The sequence below is a fragment of the Seriola lalandi genome, unplaced genomic scaffold (genome assembly GCF_002814215.2).
Source record: "Seriola lalandi dorsalis isolate HSWRI2012SDOR001 ecotype SW California unplaced genomic scaffold, Sedor1 jcf7180002054537, whole genome shotgun sequence".
NCBI lineage: Eukaryota > Metazoa > Chordata > Actinopteri > Carangiformes > Carangidae > Seriola > Seriola lalandi.
The window spans coordinates 498,731-511,997 of record NW_019525090.1 but is presented as its reverse complement, the minus strand read 5'-3'; the positions used below and the strand labels follow the sequence as shown (position 1 = coordinate 511,997).

At 40.5% G+C, this 13,267-nt stretch overlaps 1 protein-coding gene across 1 annotated transcript; it reads right to left on the bottom strand.

Moving 5' to 3' along the window:
• Positions 1–3,020: 3,020 nt before the first annotated feature.
• On the bottom strand, positions 3,021–12,395 carry skor1a (SKI family transcriptional corepressor 1a). Its single transcript, XM_023414595.2, has 8 exons — positions 12,183–12,395; positions 9,335–11,102; positions 8,640–8,715; positions 8,466–8,537; positions 8,238–8,300; positions 7,156–7,230; positions 6,939–7,013; positions 3,021–4,300 (listed from the first exon to the last, which is right to left on the bottom strand). Exons 2-8 carry the CDS (start codon positions 11,090–11,092, stop codon positions 4,206–4,208), a joined length of 2,214 nt encoding a protein of 737 aa, XP_023270363.1. The 5' UTR covers positions 11,093–11,102; positions 12,183–12,395; the 3' UTR covers positions 3,021–4,205.
• Between the last annotated feature and the right edge of the window lie 872 nt (positions 12,396–13,267).

The window sequence follows — 13,267 nt, the reverse complement described above, 5'->3', positions numbered from 1 at the left end:
CCACAGATGTTATAAGGTTTAGGTCTTTTGTTTTGGCTCGGCCACTCAAGGACAGTGCACAGAAGAACCTGGTGCCACCATCAAGCTGGGTCAGAGTTCTTTAAATGCTGTTTAGCAAACTCCAAACAGGCTGTCATGTGCCATTTACTCAAAGTGGCTTCTGTCCAGCCACTCTACCTGAAAGACCTGAGTGCTGCTGAGAGATGGTTGTCCTTCCAGCAGGTTCCCCTTAACTGTGCAGAGGACTTCTAAAGCTCTGTTAGTGATTGTTGGGTTCTGGGTCGCCTCCCTGAACAAGGCCTTTCTTGCTAGGCTACTCAGTCAGGCCGGGGAGTCAGGTGTTTCCAAACTTCTTTCATTTCACAGCTACTGAGGTCACTGTTCTCCTAGGAACACTCGAATCTTTAAAAATGGTTTTATACCTTTGCCCTGATCTATGCCTGACTACAATTTTATCACGGAGGTCTACAGAGAGCTCCTAGGTTTTTGTCCTGACATGCAGTGGGAATTGTGGGAGCTTATATACACAGGTATGTGCCTTTTTAAACTACACCCAGTCAAGGATAATTAAAGCAAACAGGATGCAACTGACCACAATCTGGTGTGCTACAGCAAAGGGTCAGAATATATTTGTAAATGAGATATTTCAGTTGGATTTTTAATAAATTTGTACACGCTTTTAAGAACATGTTTTCACTTTGTCATTATGAGTGATTGACAAAAATATCAATTTAAAATTAAATCTACAACACAATAAACTGCAAAAACTGAAGGGGTCTGAATACTTTCTGAGTAGTACAGTATACCAATACATATACTTTACGATATAGAAGATCCGCTGAGAAACTGTTTATGGATAAAATATATGGATAAAAAGTGGCTAATCCCAGTGATGGAAAATAGCAGAAAATACCGTTCTGAAGTACAAGTTTGAGGAACTTGTACTTTATGTGCGTAATTTCCATTTCATGAAATGAAAGCTGTGAAATCAGATTGTGGTTCTCCATTTTAAAACACATGCTTACTTTAAATTACACAAACTATATGAGATCCAACTCCGACTCAACCAACTACAACATTAAAGTGCAGCTTACATGTAAATGTATCAATAATAAAGATTCAACAATAATGATTAAATACCAGACACAGGAGCCATTAGGTAGATTTTGGTGCCAATACTTTGCTGCTTTTACTTATTTTGAATCCTTGACTTTTACTTGGACTTGCGTTTACTTCTTCCACCACTGGCTATTCCAGAAAATTAAAGGTACTTGAACATATTCATGCAAAAGTCATATAAACAACTTTTAACTTGCAAAACCACTTTACACACTGTGTATAAAACTTTTGAAAAAAGCTTGTTTTGAGATGTTATGTATGGGAGGGAATTGCACGCATCATATGAAATCACCCAAGGCTGTGTGATATATTTTGTTCATTGTTTTGTTTTTTACTTGTTTGAAATATTATTCTCCTCAGCATCTTTTCTTTAATTCATATTGCTTGTTATTTTCTAATTACTTATTTATTTTGTTAATTATCTTTGTTTTCCTATAGGTATGACATAAACACTAAGGTTCACCCTCTAAAACACTATATACATATATATATAAATATATAATAGTATAAGTTGTGGTGATGTATAGCCTAAATTGTGTATTTTCACAGGAGTGTATGTCGTTTATTACTAGTGTGTCATGACATGCGCCGTGGAGCACTGTGGGAACACAGGGCACATTTTCAATGAGCCCCTTAAGTCCTACTTTAAATTTTAAAATTTCATAATTATGGAATTATAATGAAATAATTTATCAGCAGCTTTCAGGCCCTCTGTCCTTAAGCTCACAACAGACTCAATTTGCAGTTTAACTTTGGAGGCTTTGAGAGAAGCCTAAGATTGCCATGTTAAGGAAATATTTTTCTTTCCACTTGTCACCATAGATGCATCACTGAAAAGACCTGCTGGGCAAACACCCAGGGGTTCAAAGGGTCAGGTAGCCACAAAACAATTACAAACAGGTCAAAAAACGACCACAAAGAGGAGAAGGATGACTACAAAAAGACACAAGACGACTGCAAAGAGATACAAAACCACCACAAGATGCAAAACGATACAAGACACAAAGAGGCCAAAAAAAACACCACACAGACAAGCAGCAAAAACAAAGAGACACAAAAACAACTACCAAGAGACACAAAATGATTAAAAAGAAGGTGCGAAACCATCACAAAGAGACACAAAATGACTGCAAATGCAAAATGACTAAAGAGGGTGCAAAACAAAAACATGGAGAAGCGAAACAACTACAAAGAGATATAAAATGACCACAAGGAGTAAGACTACAAAGAAAAACAAAGCTACTACAGAGAGATCAAAACCACCATAAATACTGGCACAATGACAACAGATGCAAAAATAACTACAAGAGGTGAAACATAGACCACAAAGACAAACATGGGCTTTTACATATCTATAGCCAGGGCAGCACTGTCACATAATCCATCCATGCTTGTCACAAACGAACCTAAATAAGGTTTTGTGTAATGTTAAATATCTAATAGAAACGCAGCCCAATCATTCCCACAGTGCTTCGGCTCATTTCAGCTTTGCTGGATTTGTTAGTATTCTAAGAGAACTGGCTTTGCCATGGAGGGCAATTACGTTCACAGAAAATTAACATTCATTGTGCGTCAGTGACATTATGCGAGTATCTGTCTCAGTATGAAGCATCCAGGGACCGAGAGCCATGTAATCAATATCTATTAGTCCTCCCATCAGAAGAATTAGATTTCACTATTAGATCAGCCTGCTCCCCTGACTCAGTGTCAAACATTATAAGTTGACTGGACATGTCATGCACTGATGTAGCCGCCTAATGAAAGAGATCATGTTGAACTCAGATACAATAAGAGGAAATATGATCCATCTCACGAAGAGTTATTCTGTATGGATGCCAGTAGGTGTCAGGATCACACCAGTGAAAGAAACAAAAAGAAAAGTAAGGCTATAAAGCAGAAAGTGGCTTTCACATTTTATTAATATTGACATGGATACATACAGAAATGGTAAAATTATGGTTAGACTGTGTCAGAAACCAGGATTCATTTCTTTTAGAACTGCTCTTTGTATTTTTTTTTAATTACAAACCAAATTCAAACAAATGGGAGAAAAATTAAATGCAGCTGTGTGAATGGCAGTTTACACATATCTCATACAGAGTCTTCCTCTTATAAAAAGACCATCAGATGATAGGAAAAAGTTTTGGTTTTGTCTGTTGCGACTCACAGATGCATGTGATGATAGAAAAAACCCTGAAACAGAGAGAATTATGGGATCAGATTTGTGTTAAAATACTCTAAACTGTACATGATATCTATAAATGGCTCAAGACTGTTTTTTTTTTGTTTTTTTTAATGATCACTTCAAAGTTTGTATGACACACAACTCGGTGAAAGAAAGTGTTTTATTGTTTGATGTCAAACCTGATCGGCTGTTGTAGTAAGTGCTCACAATAATGTGCTCCATTTAAAACGAAAAGATCCTTCTACTGCGGATCACAGAATTTGGTTTAGGATGGCATGATCAAATTCAGAAATGTCGCCCATTTAAAGTGCTTAACAACATATGCAGTGTTACAAATAACCTAGACAATAAATTAAACCAAAGACAGATAAATAACAAATATATGTAAAAACTCAAGATATTCAAACAGTCAACAAAAGCTAAATAATGAGATACATTTTGAACTTAATATCACAATTATACAAGCCATTGCACATTGTCACATGATATATATATATATATATATATGTATATGTATATAGTGTTGTTTTTTTTCTTTTCAGAATAGCTAAAGAGCAGACGGCTTTGATTCAGAGACACTCCTTGGTTTCAGCTTCGCAGGTTCAGATCAACAATCCTTTGTTTCACAACATAAAACGAACTCCATGTTTAAGTAAATCCTGATCTCTTTTACTCAAGAGTTGAGTCTTTCGAGGAGACGTCGCTGTCAAAATCTTCTCTGAGCCTCGACGTATTCACTCAAGTGCTAAAATCGGTGGTGTATCTATACAGCAGGTCGTTAATCCTTGGGTTACAGGTGGGAGGTGAACACATCAGAGCTCTCGAGGTGGACCTGTGTGTGTGTGTGGGTTTTTTTTTTTTTTGGCTGAACTGGGGTCAGGTGCAGGGTCGTGCCGGGGAACTAGGGAGGCAGCAGCGGGGGTTTGAAGGTGCAGGCTCCGGTACACTGACGAGGGGAGAGCATCTTACAGGAGAAATGGTGAAGGGCGTCATGAGCTTCTGGGGAGGAACAGGTCCATCAGTGAGCAGATGAACATACATAACACTCTCACAAATTATTGTTGAATAAATCAGCTGTGAGTTGGATGTTTTTTCCCTAAATGTTGTCAAAGGATAGGTTCACATTTCTAAAGTCTGTCCATTTGCTCCTTATGGGCATGTTTGGACTGCGTTTGGTCTCTGTCATTGTTCCCATGGCTGGATTCACATCAACAACAACAACAACAACAACAACAACAACAACAACAACAACAACAACAACAACAACAACAACAACAACAACAACATGTCTGCCCAGAAACCAGCCAGTAGTTGATTCATTGATTGGTTGACAATAAGAAAAATGATAATTGTTCAAAAGTCATTTACCAAATTTGAATATGTACTAATTTCAATTTCAATTCAACATATTTGGATTTTTGACTGTTGGTCAGACAAAACAAATATTTGAGCTTCAGAGAATAATGATGGACCTTTATCTGACACTATTTACAATGTATACACTGAACAATCAATCAATTATTAGACAAAACAATCAGCATTTGTGAAAATAATAGTTGGTTGCAGCCTTAAAATTCTTCTATGATGGAATAATACGACCTTGCCCATCGCATTAATGTGTCTTGAGAAATTACAGCAATGTCATAAAATACTTTCTAACAAATGAGCTCGATATAAACTAAAAGGATTTAGGTCTTAAAACCAGATTTTGGCGCAGAGACGCTGTACAGGACCAGGGCATCAAGATGGAGGATGAGGACCATATCGCTGCAATTCTAATTTAGTGGTGCAAATTTCTGACAAAACTGTAGTTAATCAAAAGATGTAGACTTATATTAAATGGAGAAAACCTGGGCACCTGGGCAGATGTCCAGCCTTGATTGTTCCTTCTGTCCATACGAGGGACATCTGATGATTTCCATGACAAAATCCACAGTCCCTGCACTGGAGGCTTTCGCAGTCTAAGTCCCACATATCAAGTGGGTATCTTCCAAAGTTAAGAATGTTTTTAGTACAAAATGTCCTCTTCATGTTTTCATAAGCCAGGTTTCCATCTTAATGTAGTTTAACCAAATTGCCTTCCTCTGCCACTGTGCCAATTTTAGAAGGTGGTTAATCAATTAAATAAATGTTAATTCTCCCTTCAGTGCCATTAAACCACTGCAGAAGAAGAGGGTGCTACGAGACGACATACTTGTAGGAGTCAAACCTCAAACTGTGAAAACAATGTAGGAAACATGTTAAAAAATATGTTTGTTTCACGTATTAATTTGAGAATAGTTATGGCCTCCTCATCGCTCCACACACATTGATGTTTTCACCTGCTGCCATTTTTCATTGTTCATTCGCCTTGTCTGTTTCCTTGTGTTTCCTTTTCCTTTGTGTCACATTTAGCTTTTTTTGATACGCCAACTTTTCCACCTCAGCAAAGTGATTTTTTTCAATGTTTTCAAGCTCTTCAGGTTCTTTATGTGCAAATTGAAAATACACATAAAAAGCCGGTGGATGGAAACACACTTATTGTGGAGGGCTAGTACCGAAAGGAAGAACTTTAGTCATAAAAAGGCTGTGACTTTGTAAGACGGACAGTTGTTTGACTGGATTCAGATCCGCTAAAGCCTCGATTTAACTTTGGCTGTAGTTACAATTTAACAAGGAGTGTGATTTTTTTTCCGTCACTTACATGGAAATTGCTTCAATAAGGGATCTTTGTACAGCAGCATGAACTAAAGAGACCAATAGTGCTTCCAGTGTACATTTGGACATGTGAGTATTGATTTAAGAGGTGAAAAAAATGTGAACCTATCCTTTAATGGTGTCTTACTGTAAATATTCATCACAAGAGATGTTTAATTAAAAAAAGTAGCACTTGCATATTTATGTTTGTAGGTTAAAAAAAAAAAAGACATTTATCCATGTCCCTTTCTGGACCAGATAAAATTACCTTTTAGCTTCTGCTGTATTGCATAACGAGCCTTTCTCTCTTGGTCCAACTCGCTGCACAAAGTGTCTATCAAAAACATAAAATGAATTAAAAAAAAAAAAAAAGGTCAAAAAAGGAATAAAAAGAAAAAAAAAGAAAATGTGAGCTGCTGTGTAGCATCTGAAGTGAAGGAGTGTAATGTATGCCGTTTGCCCCTATGGTATTTAGAGTGACCCCTCTGTGTACTTGAACCCTGTATTTAAACTACTGTAACATTAAACCAATCCTTTAACGGGTGGCATTAGTTGCTGTCTACTGCATGTAACTGATACAGCACGACATAATGGTCTGTCTATTCAATTTTCCAGAGCATGATTTAGGAGAAAATAACCTTTGCATACAAAACAATGTGGTTTCAGTTTCACCTTTTGATATCTAATAATTTACTTCAACTGCAGGAGGAAAAAAATCTGGAGTTTACAGGAAAAAGGCTGGACACAAATCGCCAATATTTCAATATGCAAGTGTCACTTTTCCTTTCTGTTTGGTTTACAGGCATGTTGGTTCGGATTGATTGAGACGACCTATGTTATTTAAACGTTTTTTGTGGTTCGATTTTTTTTTTTTTTTCCCATAAACTTAAAGAGCATTGATCTACATCCGCTTTACAGTCAGAATCTATGAAGGCACAAAGTTTAGAAAGAAACCAACCTCGAACAATCTGCAGCTGCTGGACCATTTCCTCTCTGTAGGACAGCTCACGCTTCATTTGATCCTGAAAATTATCTGAAGAGCATAAAGGACAAAATAACTCACTCTGCTCCAAACATCTAGGCTGTAAGCAGAGGGGTTTAAGATCCAAAAAAAGATGCAAAATACATCTATGACTTTGACTCACAAAATACACCCAGACTCACTTCGGTCCTACCTTTTAAATGCTGAAATTCTCTCTCCAACTTTTTCCTCAGCTCCACTTGCTCCACGAGCTGCTTCTGCAGTTCCTCTGCAAAGGAAAAAATATGTTTATTTCCACACCAAATTATTTTCATCTGCATGGAAATCTCATTATTCACCCTAAAACACAGAAACGCTTCCCGTCTGACACCTACAGTGCTTCTGAGCAAACAGCAGGGATAAGAATTAAAACAGTATAATGCAAAAAAGAGGAAAAAAAAGAGAAAATATCAACAAAAACATCTTTAAAAAAAAAACGAAAAAAAATCTTCTCTATCCTCATCTACCTCACATCAATTTGGTTCCACTTACTATGATATATTTTGAATTTCTGCACATAAAGATGATTTATGTCAGCCCAGTAAACCGACTTCAGGTGCGTTAACACCCTTGATAACAACCATTTCACTGCTTTCCTTTCGCTCGCTGCCACAGTAATTGCCATGCATTGCCTGGAGGTTGAGACGATAATAATGGAGTCCCAGGGTTTTTCCAAGCGTTGTAAAATAATTAGCTGCCGTGCCTCGGGGTTATGGCTCTGTTCCTTAAAATATTAATAGCCTCTAAACGATTTCCTCTTACAATAATAAGTCAAAACTCCCACATCTCGTGATTAAGTGGTTAACAACTATGGAAACACTTTAGGCCCACAAAAATGTAAATTCACATTCAGATTTTGGCACGTCATCTCCGGCCGTGGGCTTTTAGCTGCATTTCAAATGTGGCGGAAAACAAGGTTTAATATTTGTATAAAGCACATTTATTTTTAATTGTTTATCTATTTCAACAACTAAAAATGAAAATAAATCATAAAAACTAGAAATGTATTTGTATTTAATTAAATTTAGTATCTTACATTTGAAAATAAGAAATAAATATCTGTTATAATTAAATATGGTAACCAGGCCCTGACAGCTGCTGTATAAATCTGTTGCCTGTCGATACATCTTCCCAAATTACAATCTGCACAGGAATAATTTCCAATGATAATGAATCGCCTGCTTCACTTTTTTTCCTCTCTTTTATGTCCTTCTGATCCTGGAAACAGCCTCTTACCTTTAGCCATGTTCTCCAGGTCTCTTTCATGCACGCTGATGTCGATGCGCAAAGCTCCATCGGCTGCACAAAAACAACAAGAACACATAATTAAAGCTACAATTGAGTCATCTTTGTGACTGTGGTGCTGTCAAAGAAGTGTGTGGAAACACAGGGAAGTAACTAAAACATGAAGAATGAGTAGTTTTTTTAATTCGTGATAAAATGTGAAGCAGAATAATTAAAAACCTTGTCTGTCCCTCTGCTCCTGACAGGAAGCTGCAGAGCGCGGGTTCTGTACATCAGACACGTGATGAGCACCTGAACATCAACAAGAGCAAATAATTTTTCAGTTAAAAGAGACGAAAACGCCCCAATTTGCATTAATAACCAAGTCCTACCATAAACTGCTTAAATAATCACCGTTGGATCTGCGGGGGCTGCTCGATTGTTTGGACCCAAACGACGAGGGCTCCTTCTCCTTTTCATGCGCGTACACCTGCAAAATGAGGCAGACAGTCGTGTTTAATAACGCGCACCAATTATATGTCATTTACTGCAGTTCTTCACGTAATTGGGGCGTCAGCTCTTCAAAAAGCAGGAACCCTGCAATTTGTTGTCAAGATGCTGATATGATTCCCTAAAGAAAGGTGAATGGTTTTGCACTGAAAAACACTAAAGTGGCGGTAAAACAGAAAATCATTTTCATAGAAATACATCAAAAAAATTAAATCAGGATTAATTAGGGTTGCACTTTAATTACCCTGACTGAAAATCGCAACATCTGCGCTACACTGGTACAAATTAAGGTGGATCCTAATTGATCTTTTGGAGGTAAAAGGCGGATGTGTTGCCTTGCTCAAGAGCACTTCGGCAGGACAGATGAATGACTGTTTCTAACACCACTAGCCCGCCCTACTAACCTTTGCTCTTATTAAGACTTATAAAATATGACAATCAAATATCTCCATCTTGATTTTCTTTTAATTCAGGGCCACTTGGTCTTGATTACATTTTTATCGGCCTCCTCTTTTCCACAAACTCTTATATTCTCCACCACTGCGACAATTCAACTTCCCCCACGGGGATCATTAAAGTTTCATTTAATCTAATCTTACTTCATGAAGAGGAGAGCCATTACGCATCTGTCTGTCCTCATCTGATGACCCAGTGTGCGCGGAGTCCTCCGGTGATGCTGCTGCTGCTCCGGGGCTGGAGGGATCAGGATGCTCCTGGCTCTCCTCAGCAGACGCGGGGACTCGGTCCGGCACGTGGGAGTCATGGTGGTCTCCTCCCGGTGAGATCTGGATCGTGTCCTCATCGTCTTGGCCCCGGTTGGATTCCACATCCACGTCTGGGTCATCGTCGTCGTCCACCACGCTGTCTCTGTCCGGTGATATCGATCTGTAACTAGAGCTCTCGCTGATAAAATCCGGGGACAGGTAGCCAGGGCGCACGCCGTAGCTGTCCCGGTTACCGTAGAGTTTGGCGATGGTCTCTGCGTCTTTGACCACGGGTCTGAAGGCCGAAATGTAGCTGATTTTCCTCTGGGAGGTCTCGTCCCCGGATTTGTCCTCGTCGTTCCTGGTGGAGGAGGACTGGGAGCTGGGACAGCGCTCTCCGCCGTCCAGCTGCTGGTGAGGGTGGAGGGTGTCTTTGGGTGTGTTTGCGCCCCGGTCGCTTTGGTCCGATAAGTCGAGCTCGCCCTGCCGGGTGCCTGGCAGCTCAGGAGGAGGTTTTGGTGCAGACCCCGGGTAGGGCGGCAAGGGGAGGCCGCCGGGTGTAGGCCAAAACATGGGGAAAGTAGGGTAGAGTGTGTCCTTTGCGCCAGGCCAAAACACACCAGACACATTGGTTTTGTTCGCATCAGGCACACCGTCACTCTTTTTCTGACACAGCCCATAGCTGGGGAAGCCATAGGGGTGGTGGGGGAACAGAGGTGGGGGGATTTTCTGAAGCATGCCAAAGCTCTTGCTGGGCACTGGGATGACTGGATAGCTCCGTGCGCCGCCCGCCAAACTCAAGTTATTATTCCCCTGATCCTCGTCGCACCGTAAAGTTTTGTGAGGGATCTCAGGGGAACTGGTTTGGGCAAGGCTGGACGAGGCCTGTGATTTCATCGGTGAAGACATTCCCGACCCGCTCATGGGCAGAGTCCTCTTTCTACTCCCCCCGTTGAACATGGCCTTAACATCCTCCCATGCGTGGTTAATGTCATCAGATGGTTTTTTTTCTGTCAGTTTCAGGTGGCGTCTCCACGAATTAAAGTTGGCCGCGTCCGGCTGCAGATACTTGGACTCTGGGGTGCGATGCGAGTGGAAAATGAATTTATTTGGGGAGAAATACATGTTGCAAAAGCTGCATTTGATGCACTTTGCTCTGGAGCTGTTGTATCTTGCGGGTATGAAGCTGCCTCTGCAGCCCCAGGCGCATTCATGAGACACATCAAATGCGAAATTTTCTGGTAGCTTTGGGGGGCTATGCGCTCCCAGGAAGGACTTGCAGAGCCTCTCGGCCTCCCGTTTGGTGATCATGCCGCAGCGCCTGGAGGAGATTGGCATGGCCCCGGCTCGCCGCAGGAGCTCCAGCTGGACGGGGGTGCACTGCACACAGGTGATGCCCAAAGCGACCCGGCGGTTGTGTATCTCGTTGTAGCTGTAGTTTTTCAGCAGGGTGTTAGAAATCTGCGCCAGGCAGAGTCTCTCCTTACCGTCTATGACCAGAGACACGATGGGTACCCCGTACAGGGAGGTCTCACTCACTTGGTTTGGTTTGAGGGAGCTGGGGCTGGAGAAACTCTGTGCGTCCTGCTTTAAACCCGGGGAAGAGCTGGCGTCTCGTCCAGCGTCTCGAAGCTGTCCGGGCATCGACTCCATCCCTGGAAGTCTGTCAATTAGAGAGAAAACTGGAGTGAACCAGAGGCCAGCCATGTATGTCCACTGCCACGTCATTCAGTTTGTGAGAATTAAAATAAAAATAAAACACCTCAAATATGTTAAAGAATATAATAATAATAATAATAATAATAATAATAATAATGTAATTTCATGCAAGTGAAATACACATGAAGTCAGGAGAGTATCATCTGTCTTAAAAACAGGTACATGAGATAATATCCTATTGATGATAATAATAATAATTATTATTATTAAGTAGGAATATTTATAGAAGGCTATAAGTATGCCTATTAATGTTGATATTCATGGGGCTTAAAAATAATAATAATAATAATATTAATAATAATAATAATATTAGATTGATAAATTATATTTTAGATGACCAAATAAAGTCTAACATCAGGCTGTTGCAGGAGGTTATATTATCGAGAAGTGAAATCAATCAGTCTTGTCGTTAATTATTTCTCGTATCGTTTCATTCCTCCTCTCTCAGGTTATCCGGGTTCCTGCGCGGAGGTGGATCTACTGCTCCTCTTATCTTCAAATCGGCTCAGCACTTATGGGGCAACTGCTTAAGAGCCACATAAGATCCTTATACGCGGATAAGGACAGAAGGAAAATGCAGCCTGAGCTGCGCCAATGCGCTTAGCAGGGAGGAAAAGAACAACTATAAGCTGCTTTCCTGGTAATTACACAGATCGAAGCGTGCTTCTTCACATTGTTAATAAAAGACTGGCCCTATATATAATTAAAGCTTCTGCGCAGATTAGCCTCAGACAGTTGCTCGAAATTAGGTTGAATCAGGCCTATCTCACGTTCACCTGCGCATACTTACTTTTTACCTCGAGTCACTGGCCACTAAAATACATGTAAGCAGCCCGCAGCCGCGCCAACGATTCAACCCAATAACTGATGTGAATAAGAACTATTTTTAGAGTGATTGATAGCGAGTATTTGACACGTTCCGATCACATTTTGCATGCGAAATAAAAGACAAAAATAAAACATTTAAAGCAAAACTAGCAAGACTTCTGGCAGAATTATATATATAAAAAAAGAAAATACATACCTTTCTCTCCTAAAAAGACGACACACTCCAGCGGGATTTAGGATGGAAAAATAATAAAATAATATGAATATTAACAGATGTAAATGCAGGCCCGGTGAGTCCAGAGAGGGACGATCTTAAAAACCAAGCGGTGTGGCGGTAGAAACTCTGCGCTGGAGTCTTTATTTCAGTTTATTTCAGTGCAGGCAGCAGCAGACAGGACCTCCATCCTGTTGGAGCCCTGGGAGGTGAATGGCTTGTAGACAGGAAGCACATGGCATCTCTCTCTCTCTCTCTCTCTCTCTCTCTCTCTCTCTCTCTCTGCCCCCTCCCTCTCTCTCTCTCTCTCCCACACACACAGACGTGCAGAACTAGCACTACACACCAGTATTCATTTACAATTATGTCGTTTTGACGCACAAATATGATCAGAAACAAAAATATCACGCCCAATTAGGCCCCTGCTGACCCCAAATGGAGGACTACTTTGACCCATTTGTTACTGTATTACATATAGGCTAATTAAGAAAAGAACAATATAACATAATCATAGAAAAATCATAGAAGTGAAATTATAACAGTGATTATTGCGACCCCCTCCCCTGGACCTCGTCAAGGATGGACCCTCTAGGGGGCCCCTGGACCCCACACTGGGAACCACTACTGGCCTAACTGATCATGCACAGTGTGTATTAAGGAGTATTTCTACCGCAGCAGCAGCGAGCTGACAAACAGTGGCACTATGGAGGGCAACAAGAATGACAAAAGGCACGGGCTCATTTATCAAGTTACAGGACCATCTGTTAGGCTTCCACGCCGGCCACGCAAATCAATCTGAGGCCTCTGCGATGAAAGAGAAGTAAGAGAGGGAGACATGAGGAATAAATAATAAGAAGAAAGACGACTTCGATTCGGAGGCTTTTGTTCGTGCGTCAAATAATATGGAGGCGTTTGAACATGTTTTCTGCTCAGACGCTCTGCGATGAAAGTGAGTGAATCTGGGATGAGCTTCTGCTTCTGCTGCTGCTGCTGCTGATGATGCCTCAGGCCAGACTGTCACACATACACGCACACAGGCAAAGAGGAAGCCCAATCTGTAAATGCAA